Source organism: Aedes aegypti, unplaced genomic scaffold (assembly GCF_002204515.2).
Source record: "Aedes aegypti strain LVP_AGWG unplaced genomic scaffold, AaegL5.0 Primary Assembly AGWG_AaegL5_hic_scaff_20_PBJ_arrow, whole genome shotgun sequence".
NCBI classification, from domain to species: Eukaryota; Metazoa; Arthropoda; class Insecta; order Diptera; family Culicidae; genus Aedes; species Aedes aegypti.
The window spans coordinates 10,346-23,129 of record NW_018735599.1 but is presented as its reverse complement, the minus strand read 5'-3'; the positions used below and the strand labels follow the sequence as shown (position 1 = coordinate 23,129).

The 12,784-nt window shown below is 40.5% G+C and overlaps 1 protein-coding gene across 1 annotated transcript; it reads left to right on the top strand.

The window, feature by feature from the left end:
• Positions 1-5,874: 5,874 nt before the first annotated feature.
• LOC110680931 (trichohyalin-like) lies at positions 5,875-11,842 on the top strand. The gene is made up of 2 exons (XM_021856712.1): positions 5,875-5,995; positions 10,428-11,842. Exons 1-2 carry the CDS (start codon positions 5,875-5,877, stop codon positions 11,636-11,638), a joined length of 1,332 nt encoding a protein of 443 aa, XP_021712404.1. The 3' UTR covers positions 11,639-11,842.
• Positions 11,843-12,784: the final 942 nt, after the last annotated feature.

Genomic DNA, 12,784 nt, shown 5'->3' with positions numbered 1-12,784 from the left:
TCACTTATTTGACAGCTACTGGTCCTGTGTTTACGTTTCGAACTTAGTCGTTTTTCCATAATTTTTTCATCTTTGCATTTCTATCACCAGCATGCTGATGGTGACGATTTTCCACGGTAGGAATATAGAATAATACGATCCGTGGGTATCTGCAGTGGATTTGACCTCTCCTCGCAGCAAACTTTCACGAAATTAAGAATGATTCGAAAAAAGTACAAAGTCCAAACTGTAAACAACAGGACCAGTACCTGTCAAAATTGATGCGTGACGTCACAGTGCAGTGGAGTATGGCGAGCCGACCAAGAGTTGGCTGCAGAGGATTAGCCCTGCCGAGGCTGGTCCCTTGTAACATTGTTTAAGTCGGCTAGGAGAAGCAGTTTGGCTAGGCTACTTCTGCTACACGTGTTGTGCTATATGCAAAGGCCCCTCCCCGAAGAAGTACCGTAAGGTGGTTCCGGGGAGATAAGGGTCTGAGGCCAAGGGTAATGTCGATGTACTTGAGCAATTTTAAAAGTCGTCGTTGGTGCGTCATCTCCACATTCCCTAAGTTACCTTCTAAGGGGATCTGTTTGCAGATTTCCCCCTTGTAAAAAAAAACACACATATCTTTGAATCGCGAGCCAAAAATGTAAAATTAGTTTTAACTATGTGTCGTATTTACCTACCTAATCCAAAGATCCTTCACTAATCAACACGCTTCCAGTGGTGATTTTGGAGATGTAGAGGTATTCTCGGTCTTTAGAACCAACAATCATTACATACTACCATTCCTTCCCAATCGCAACTGACTGTAAAGACTAGATCGGCGCCGTTATTGATCAATCATATGAGAGCTGCTAAAATGTGCACTTCGAGAGCAAGCGGAAAATCCCATCCCTTATTCATTTGGATCGAAGTGCAATTCTTACCAGTTCCAATCAATCACGGAGTAGCAACCATTCACATTTATAGTATTTCTATGCTATGCTTTACACCCGCCTGACACGTGAAGTAACAAAAGTCGTCCTGGTGGTGAATGCGTCAAAAACAAAGTACATGCTGATGGGCGGAACCGAGCGCGACAGAGCCCGCCTGGGAAGCAGTGTTACGATAGACGGAGATACTTTTGAGGTGGTTGATGAGTTCGTCTACCTCGGATCCTTGTTAACGGCTGATAACAACGTTAGTCGTGAAATACGGAGACGCATCATCAGTGGAAGTCGCGCCTACTATGGGCTCCAGAAGAAGCTGCGGTCGAGAAAGATTCACCCCCGCACCAAATGTACCATGTACAAAACGCTTATAAGACCGGTGGTCCTCTATGGACATGAAGCATGGACCATGCTGGAAGAGGACCTACAAGCACTTGGAGTGTTCGAACGAAGGGCTTTGGCGGAGTACAGGAGAACGGTGTGTGGCGGCGAAAAATGAACCACGAGCTCGCTAGGCTTTACGGCGAACCAAGTATCCAGAAGGTTGCGAAAGCCGGAAGGGTGCGCTGGGCAGGGCATGTTGCAAGACTACCGGACAACAATCCTGCAAAGATGGTGTTCGCGTCGAATCCGGTTGGCACAAGAAGGCGGGGAGCACAGCGAGCGAGGTGGCTTGATCAGGTGCAACAAGATCTGGAGAACGTGGGCCAAAATCGAGGTTGGAGAGATACAGCCATGGACCGAGTAAATTGGCGTAACATCGTTAACGAGGTTTTATCAAATTAATTGATGTAACACCAACTAAATAAATAAATAATAATGCTATGCTATGCTACTTACTCCCAAAAAAATCATGTAATTTTACGTCTCTTGGATGCACATAAAAGAAGCGTGCCGAATGGCGTAAATGTGTGTGGAATTTTAACCCTTTGTCTGTTTTCTGGGGCTTTCCTTAGTCGAGTGGTTAGAGTCCACGGCTACAAAGCAGGGGCCCCTTAAATTAAAGTTACCAGACAGTCCTGGATTCAAGCCATCTGTCCCGCAATATCAAGCGTCCCAGAAAAGGTTTCGCATTTGATCGGATGACTGATGATGCTACATTATGCCGATTTATATGTAATATCAAAATACTTCTACAAATTTTGGATGTTATTTATTCTCGTGATAAGCAGATGAACATAAAATTGAAACCAATTCAATTGGTTATTGAGTCGATTATGAAAAAAATATTTATTATTATTAAAATTCATTGGCTTTTTTCGGTGAATACAATATCTATACTCAGAGTGAAAGGGAGTAACGAAAGTAATGAAATGACAAGATGGATAGAATCGCAAGCGAGCGACGAGAGAAATTAATAGTCGCTCGCTTGCGATTCTATCCATCTTGTCATTTCATTACTTTCGTTACTCCCTTTCACTCTGAGTATAGATATTGTATTCACCGAAAAAAGCCAATGAATTTTAATAATAATAAAGTCATGCGGTGATTAAACCTTATAAATGTAGAATATAATTGGCAAAGAAATCTAATTTCAGTTCGAATGATCACTTGGGCAAATTAGGGGTATGCGATATTAGACGCGAAAAAATCCAATAAGTAACGTCAATTTCGTATCAATCGCCGAAAATATGCCAACGATCGATAGAACTGTTACATACGCCGAACAATATAGTTAACAGGTCGAGGCGACAAATTTTTTGCCTGTCTAGTGTTAGTAGTGACCAACACTACAACATCTAGCCGTTCAAGACCAGGACGTTAGGCAACGATTTGTCGTTTCGATTGTGTTGTTCACACATATTCACCGAAAAAAGCCAATGAATTTTAATAATAATAAAGTCATGCGGTGATTAAATCTTATAAATGTAGAAAAAATATTTGCTCCATTATAGTCACATGCCATTTTAGGCTTTCAAAGTATGTTTTAGACATTTGCGTTTGAATGCAAATTATTTTTTAATTCTTGAAGATCGCTATTTAATTTTAATAAAAATTTTAAATAAACATTTGTTTTTAAATTTGAAATATATACCAAAAACTATCTTAGGAGAGTTTTTTTACCAATGTTTTTTACCAAGTTCCGAATGCACAGTTCTTTAAAAAAAAAACTAATGCTTTAGAATTTGGCACGTAGTTGATGATCATTTCAAAAACCAAAAAAACTAAAATCATATACATATTTGTTACATGTGAATAAATTCTAAAACTAAAATTATTAGTTTTCCTATTTTTCATGAATAATTTGATGATACGATCATTCTTAGTCTTGTGGTAAAGTCCCTGGCTTAGATAATAAGGTGGCTATTTGATTCGATTCCTAGTACGAGCTGATTTTTTTTCTGCTACGCCGGTAAATAAATTCATGAGAGATAAGCTTTAAAAAATGTAATTAAACCATTAGTAGATGAATATTTGACTTTTTGCGATGGTCTGTCTGAATAGTGCCATAAGGCGCTAGCTCCAGAGGGTGCCAAAGAGTGACGCAGTTGAATAAAATTTCTGAAGATACATATTTTGTAAGAACGCCACTGAAGTTTAAAAATGATAGACTTAAACATGATAGATGAAATAAAATATGTAGGAAGCTGTGATGCTTGTCAGGTTGAATGATTCGCAAATTAAAATTCCACAGAGAAAATCTTGAACCTAATAAATATTAATTACGAATTAAAAAAAATCTTTATAGCAATGATAGGTCAACTTATTTTGTAAAAAAATATTCTAAAATCAGTATCTAAAAAACGCACACAAAACAAATGTCTTCTCAAATCTATCTCTTGGATTTTGATGAGATTTTTGACTGATCATTAGTTGATTGCTGCGAAGTTTCTTGATGAATATATCTAACAAGGAATCCCGAGCAGGAACGGGTTCGAATCCCACCGGTCAAATATCTGTTCGTTAAGGAAATTTGCTTGACTTATCAGGGCATATACTATCTTTGTACTTGCCACACAATAACAACATGCAAAAATGGTCAATTTGACAAAGGAAGCTCTCAGTTAATAACTGTGGAAGTGCTCATGAGAACACTGAACTGAGAAGCAGGCCCTTTCCCAGCCAGTCCCTTTTGCAAATACGTTATATGAAAGCTTCAATCCGTAATATGTATGGAAAATATCGGAATTCAATAGAAATCTTTAATCGAGTTTATCAATATACAGGGGATAGGCAAAATGATTGAGATAGGCAAAATTTTGCCCAAATTCAAATGCTTATAACTTTATGAAAAATGGATGAAATTGGATGCATCTGGAAGCAGTCGACGGCAAATTTGGTCCAGTTTTAGGAACTTCCTTGGCCATGCATATTGGCCACTGGACACCGGAGATGTCCGGATTTCTGAAGGTCATGTCCAAATGTCATTTTTTCTGTCGCTTGTATTTTTGTGTGGTGTAAAGTTAGATAGATGTTTGCAATTTTTCCTAGAAACTAGTACTAATAGGAAGTTGAATGCCACGGACGCATTAAGAATGGTTGGAAATCTTCAGAAATATGACCATTTCCGTAAAACTGGTTCCGGAAAGCATGGTCAGTCATGTTTGTATTTCCAATCATGGTAAATATTATCCGGAGCTATATCCATGTGGACACCAACCTTAAAAATGATGTTTCCTGCAGCGTATTCCAGAACCATTAGATGCACAGACCACTCTATAGAACGTTCCAGGTGCCCTGGGGAAGTGGTCAATTTAGAACATATCCGGAACATATCAATATGGGCATCAAACTTCATTATTTCCAAAGGTTATTGCTTTCCGAAGCCATTTCGCAGCGATCACCGGCTTGCCATAACCACTTTTATAGTAGGTTCCAGGTGCCCCGGGGGGATGTGGGGCCAATTCGGAACATGGCCGAAAACACATCAATATGGGTAAAAACATCAAGATTTTTGAAGGTGTAAATCACAAAAAATACAAGCGACAGAAAAAAATGACATTTGGACATGACCTCAGAAAATCCGGAACATCTCCCGGTGTCAGTTGGCCAATATGCATGGCCAAGAAGTTCCTAAAACTGGACCAAATTTTGCCGTCGACTGCTTCCAGATGCCATTCAATTTCATCCATTTTTCATAAAGTTATAAGCATTTGAATTTGGGGCAAAATTTTGCCTATCTCAATCATTTGCCTATCCCCTGTACAAGTGAGGTCACCAGAACAAAGTTCGTGGAGATATTTAACCTAGTCTCCTGATTTTCCAATCACATTGATTGCTTGGGACAGGTGGGAGTGGCCCAATTAGGAATACCCTGGCTGTACTACTATATGCATATAAATTATAGGAAAATGATCATTTATTTTAATTTTTGACCAATTCTGAAAGAGTATTAATGATGCTCTATCATGTAAATGTGGTCTGCTGAATACGAAATGTTTCATACTGATTTGTTATGGTAAAGCGGTGTATAATTCAACTATGGCTACAACCGGTGCTTCTACCCTAGTTAATTGTTTCACAAGATACAACATAAAAATTCACATGTGATTGAAATTTAAACCGTGTACCACCGTGACCTGTTATAGTTCCGCAAAACAATATTGCCGTGTGATAACAAATTAGGATGTTTGAAACATTGACGCATCGTAAATTTTGTTTAGGTAGCGTATCTAATATTTGCTTTCCAAGTTATTGCACTTGAGCGGGGGATGACTTCACATTTTGTTTAAAATATTTGCTCTAAATACAACAGCTTCGGCAGTGCTTTAAATGTATCGAAAACACTCATAATGCGCAATTGATAATACTTTTTTACTGGAATTGTACCCCGGGGATTCCTGACATGATCGGACATGATCGTGGTTCGGTGTACATATTTACAAACCCAACCATCATCGTCTAGCGACCCGTGATGCTTCGTAAATCATAGAGATAATTTCCAGCATTAGTCAAACCTCATTGACGCCACCAATCGTTTTTGTCGTTCAGAGTCAACTTTAAGTAATCGACATCGACGACGATGAAGAGTGCCAAGCTGCAGGCTGCCCCTTGCCAAGCGCCGAGAGCCGAGCAGATCAATTCCAAAAGTCGGCGGCCGTCGAGCGGTACTACGATTCAGTGGAGTCGCATCAAACGTCGCGGTTCGATTCCTGAACTCACCCGCAGTTTTATCGCCAGGCCGAGGGAAGCCGCTCGCCAACGGGAGGAAGCGGAAAAAAAACGAGAAAGCGCGCTATCAAGCGAGCGACGGGGAGAACGCGGGTGCAATTGCAAACAGGAAAAGGATGATTTTCCAGCGGGGAGATTAAGGGTGAGTGTTTTCCCTCCTTAATGGTTTTAGGGGGTTTTTGTGAGAGATGCGGTTTATTGTTCATATTGTAGTGGTAATAAAAGTAGAAGAGAGAGGCATAACTTATGATCTCGCCAGTGGCGTAGCTAGAGTTTTGGGGGCTCGGTGCGGAGATAGATTTGGGGACCCATGAAATAGAGATTTGCAAAATATACCGTTAATTACCGAACTCACAGGTGCCTTGAAATTTTTTTCGAAAACGTTTTAATATTTGAATAAGTTTCGAGATTAAAACGACAAAAAAAAAATCTGCCGGTAAAAAAACCTCCCATACGAGGGCGTAGCCAGGATTTCCACCATGCAGTAGTTTTTTGATGCTACATTTCTTTTTGGATCTTTATAGATATTCTTGGATAATCATGTTTGTGTAAGATATTAAATTAAAGTGACCAGACGTCCCGGATTGTGCGGGACAGTCCCGGATTTGAGCAACCTGTCCCGCATCACCAAGCGTCCCGGAAAACGTCCCGGATTGAAGAGATAACCAAAATTAATGGAATTTGTAGTTAAAATATGAACCTATTTATTGTTATGTGTTAAATTCAAAATTAACATACCGGATGGCTTTCTCCATGTACCAACAAAACTGTAGTCAAGATCCTAACAGCATTCACAGACATTTATTCTTATTCTAACATAATTATGTTGGAATCTTTACAAAATATTATTTGAACTCTAAATATGATTCTGATCGCTGTATTGCTCTATACATTTCTGTAACAGTTTGGTTTCTGATCGAAATTAATGGAATCCACAGATTTACCTACAGCCAAAATCTAAACATAGTTCTGGTAAAAATCAGAATTTACACAGTATACACGAGTAAAAATTTCCACAAAATTTCTGGCACAGTCTCTTAAAAAATACTCACAGGATATGAAACAGCATTCATTAATTTGAGGCGCATGATTTGGTACATAATCTTCTCATGGCACTGTTCAAAATCTTCCAATAATTTTCTTCTGTTTTACAAAATATTTTTCCAATTCCTGCATTTTGCCAAGCATCATGTCTGAACTCTGAGATTTTTTAAGCAAATTAACACACCGAATATAGCTCAGAATCATTCTAGATTAGAAATATGTCTTGGAATGGTTTCATACAAAATCTTGAAAGGATTCAGTTCGAAATGCTAATATTTTTTGTTTGAATATCTTTGAAATTTATTCGAAAAGCTTACTCCATGAGAAATCTAGTTCGAAAATACCGCGTGATTCAGATCTAAATTTAAACTTGTTTTGATATTTTTATCGGTTGAGTGTTTTAAAATTATTCCACGACAGTTTGAGAAAATTTCACTAGAATATGTGTTATTTTGAGCAAAAGAGCAATAGGTTAAAAATTTCATAGAAATAACTACCATAAAACTATCATGAAAATATCTAATCTTTTTCATAAATTTTTTTTTATTGATTTAAAAAAAACATTAATAAAACAATATGAACTATTTAATAATTCACACAAAGTTTACCAAATGTGTCCCGCATTGAGGTCTAACATATCCGGTCACTTTATATTAAATACTATGCTTACGGTTGTTTCTAATTGAACTCTTTGAAGATTGGTTGAAAAAAATCTTGAAACGATTAATAGGAAAATATCAGGTGAATTCGCTGAAATTCAAATTCCTGAAATTCAGCGAATCACTGAACAATTCTTTGTTGTGGGTTTTGATGCAGATCTACAAGGCAATCAAAATAAAATTCAAAGAGGTACAGGTCGGACTCGATTATCCGGAGACTCGATTATCCGGGGTACGATTATCCGGAATTTTAGACACGATTATTCCGGGACAAAAAGCGCCGCCTGGAAGAGGTGGAATGCCAAGAGATGGAGTTGCTGTATCGTTCTCAAGAAACGCAGAAGTTCTATCAGAAGCTCAACACATCCCGCAAAGGCTTCGTACCGCGAGCTGAGATCTGCCGGGATAAGGATGGGAGCATCTTGACGGACGGACGCGAGGTGATCGAAAGGTGGAAGCAGCACTACGATGAACACCTGAATGGCGCAGAGAACACAGGCACAGGTCAGGACAACGAAGGCGATGGCTACGTCAGCACAGCGGGTAGCGGAAACCAACCAGCTCAACAGCTCAAGAACAACAAGGCCGCTGGCAAGGATGGTATCGGAGCCGAACTCATCAAGATGTGCCCGGGCAGGTTGGCCGCTTGTCTGCATCGGCTGATAGTCAGAAACTGGGAAACGAAACAACTACCGGAGGAGTGGAAGCAAGGCGTTATATGCATACTTAAAAATCTCAATATCTACCAAAAGGGCGACAAACTGGAGTGTGAAAATTATCGTGCAATCACCATCCTAAACGCCACCTACAAAGTGCTATCCCAGATTCTCTTCCGTCGTCTATCACCTATAGCAAACGAGTTCGTGGGAAGTTATCAAGCAGGTTTCATCGACGGCCGCTCGACAACGGACCAGATCTTTTCCGTGCGGTAAATCCTCCAGAAATGCCGTGAGTACCAGGTCCCTACGCACCATTTGTTCATCGATTTCAAGGCTGCATACGACAGTATTGACCGTGTAGAGCTATGGAAGATCATGGACGAGAACAGCTTCCCCTGGAAGCTCACAAGATTGATTAGAGCAATGATAGACGGTGTGCAAAACTGCGTGAAGATCTCGGGCGAACACTCCAGTTCGTTCGAGTCTCGGCGGGGGACTACGATAGGGCGACGGGACTTTCGTTGCCTGTTGTTTCAATATTGCACTCGAAGGTGTTATGCGGAGAGCCGGACTTCACAGTCGAGGCACGATTTTCACGAATCCGGGCAATTTGTTTGCTTCGCGGACGACATGGATATTATTGGGAGAAAATTTTAAACGGTGGCAGATTTGTTCACCCGCCCTAAACAAGAGTCGGACTAATGGTGAATGCGTCGAAAACAAAGTACATGCTGGTAGGTCGAACTGAGCGCGACAGGGCCCGCTTTGGAAGCAGTGTCCGGAGTAGATAAACCGCCTCCCGGATAGAAGTAAATTATTATGTAATGGCAAATTATTTTCTTATTCGTAACAATTTTGTTGCAAGAAAAGGTTCAAATTATTGAGAATAATAACTATAATTTTCTCCTGGAATACTGAAGTAACCACTGGCCCGCTAATTCGCTTTTTTGGCCTTATAGGGCTATCATACGGCGAATATAGGGCATGTCAGCTGTATAATAGCACTATATTAGCATGCAGGATCTTTTCGGGTTGGAAATTTTCTCGACTTCCCATGGCATAGAGTATCTTCGTACCTGTTACACGATATAGGAATGCGAAAATAGCAACTTTGGCAATAAAAGCTCTCAGTTAATAACTGTGAAAGTGCTCATAAGAACACTGAGAAGCAGGCTCTGTCCCAGTGGAGACGTAACGCCAGAAAAAAGAAGACGACTACATCAATTTATGTCCTATTCTTTCACTAAAATCCATAATGATATAAGGCAAACATCTCTATCAAGAGCCCTAGCTACGCCACTGCTTCCAGAAATTTCTTCAGGATTTTCTTTCTGAATTTATTTGCACATAGGGTCGTTGTTCCCTTGGTGGGCAGTCCCCTATAGTCGCACTAGTGGCTTTTTACGGCCGTTTTGCTATAAATCTTTTCAAAATAATTTTTGAAGGTCAGGAGCAATCTATCTAAGTACCATTGCATTGATACACAGCTTGATTTTGTTCAAAAAATGATCGAAAAAAATAGTTTTGCTTAAAATTTTAGTTCCCTTGAGCCTATAGTAAACCTATTGTTCCTATAGTAGCACTACTGAGAGAAAATATTTTTTATTATACGAAATAATTGATGAATTAAGAACTTTTTTTACATCAAACGAAAGCTTTTTATCCACATATTGTAGGAAAAATATAAGTTTTATAAAAATACGGTTTTGATTAGTGTTTTGCCAACGCCGTGATGCTTGTGCTACTATAGGAACAGAAATTAGAAATAGGTACATGTATTCCTATAGTGGCACAAGCGATAACAAATACAAACATATGAGTTTTCGTAGTTTTCATATTTTTTCCACAAAACCAAAATAAAAAGCTTTCAGATGATGTAAAAATAATTACGCTAGCGTTATTTTACGATTTTATATGAATATTTCTCTTAGCTGTGCGGCTATTTGTACATCGACCCTACCTAGCAGCATGCTTTAAAATAATTTCTGCAGAGAAGTTGATCTTTACCAGCGATTGATTTTTTTTTTCTTTTTAAATTTCAGAAAAGAACCGCCCTAAACCAAAACCCATTCCAACGGAACTTCTGGAAGGCGTCCGTTCCCGCTTAAACGACATAGAGGAAGCAAAACGCCGCGTAGATTTAGAAGCTCGGCTATACACCAAATGGCGCATGGGTTACGACCGGGATGCCGTGATATTGGATTCGAAAAATTCCAACCAAGCGATGGCCAAACTGAACTGGTTGGATCGCCAAGTAGAACTGCAGCTCCAGAATGAGAAAGAGCGTAAGGAAAATCAAGAACGGGAGATTCGTCTCCACGAGGAAGCACGGCGTCACGAGGAACTCTTGCTCGAAAAGAGCAAGCTCAGAGAGCAACAAATAAAGGAGCTGCGAGTTCACCAAGAAGTGCACGTGAAGGAACTTAAAGCGAGAGAACAGGAAATGAACGAACTGAAAATGTACGAAATGCGACTGAGGACCAAGAAGGAAGAGTTCGAAAAGGAACTCGATCAGCTTCGAGTGTACAACGATCGACGCCGGGATCGGATCGTGGCCATGCACAACCTGCGGCGCATCAAAATGCTGCTCCGTGAACGATCGGAAGCAGTTCGCAACGATCTGAAGCACGATCTGCAGCTACTGAAGAGAATAGCAATTGACAATCCAGAGTCGAATGAAAGCATCGACTATCTGAGGAAGAAATTCCAACTGCAGTACGACTTGGAGGTCGAGCAACAAACGGCCATCGAAACGATGTACGAATCGGAAGCCAAGCACAATTTGTCCAAGTGGGAGGACAAGTGGAACGAGGAAGCCCTGATTAGGGAACAGCAGTTGAGATGTCTGCTGGAGGATCGGATCATCGATTTCGAGACGAAACTCATGGACACCATCCAAAGGCAGCGCGATCTGATTGAGGTACGCGAAACTCACATCAAGGCCATCGAAAGTGCCAATCAACAGCTGAAGGAGCTGATGAGCGAGAAAGCCAGGGATACGACAGTTGTCGGTTCGTCGAATCAGATTCGAGAGTTGCTAGTGCAAAAGGACAATGGCGCCAAGTTGAGCGACAGTAGACCTTCAACGCAAAACTCCCATCGCAGTTCCACGTTTAGCAGCATTTTCCCATTTGACGATTTGAGTGTGCGGGATTTGAAGCTGTCCGAACGGAAAACGCCCGATGATGGGGACGGATCAACTGGCACCTTGTCGGTGCCTAAGTTCGGTCGTAAGAAGGTAGCCTGGTGCTAACGGTTCCAAGGATTCAAGTATTTTGAAATAGGTTTGATTAAGTGAATGACATGAGTAGATTGTAGGACATCGTGCATGACTTTCCAAAGACTAAGACATTGTGTTCTGAGAATCAATAAGTGCCTAGATGCATCGAGATTTTACGAATTTTTGACGATATTTTTTAAGATTAAGATAGTAAATATTTCTAATTTTGTAATCAATTGGATTGTGTTTTCCGAAATCTTCCTTCTGGCAATGCTTTATATCTAGGATATATCATACACATTCATATATATATTTGTTACAATGGGGAAATCTGCAATCAGACCCTTGAGAAGGTAACTCAGGGTGTGCGGGGATGCCGCACTACCGACGATCCACTAAAACCAGTCCCTGGACTGTACTAGAGCAATTCTCGCTGAATTGCTCAAGTGTTATACAGAATGCACAGACAGGTGGTACTGCTGTCCAAAGTTCCGGCGAGATGTTCAACCGCCAATTGGGCAAAACGCTCCAACAGCGAACTAGCAGAACAGTTAGAGGCTGAGATTGAAGAAGTGCATGAGCACAGCCCTCCCCCGATGAAGTTGCCTGATGTAGTTCCGGGGGGGGATCGAGGCACAGGAGTAGTAGGGAAAGTTGTTTAGTGGTTAAGCACGCCTAACGTGAGTCCCACACCGTGCCAACACACAACAGGTCTGGCTTTTGAAGCTTTTTTGTACCCTACCCTAAAAAAAAAAAAGACAAGTGGTTCCGGGGAGAAAAGGGTCTGAGGCTAAGGGTAACCTTAGCCTCAGACTCTTTTCTACCCAGAACCACCTTACGGTATTTCCTCGGGGATGTTCATATCTCGCATTGAGTATCATACAGGCGTATCTGCAGTGGTCGATTTTCTCTTTGGATCACTGCACAAAACTCAATCAGTTTTCGTAACATTTCACGATGCAGAATGGCGAAGAACGATGAGTACTTTCTATTGAATCGAAAATGTGCACTTATTAATTTCTGTAAAGGAATCACCCGGTGCAAATGGCCTGTTATGAGTTGGGTCGTAAATACCACTTACCGGTTGCAGCGCGGTAGTAGGAGAAACTGATATTGGATCAAGAAATTACATCAGTAATTACTCAAGAAATTCAATCAGGATTTCTTTTAGGGATATTT

Excerpts from the sequence above, each read along its gene's own strand:
- LOC110680931 (XM_021856712.1), top strand. The coding sequence starts at position 5,875 with ATGAAGAGTGCCAAGCTGCAGGCTGCCCCTTGCCAAGCGCCGAGAGCC. Across the intron at positions 5,996-10,427 it reads GAGTCGCATCAAACGTCGCG|AAAAGAACCGCCCTAAACCA; the intron begins GTTCGATTCCTG and ends TTTAAATTTCAG.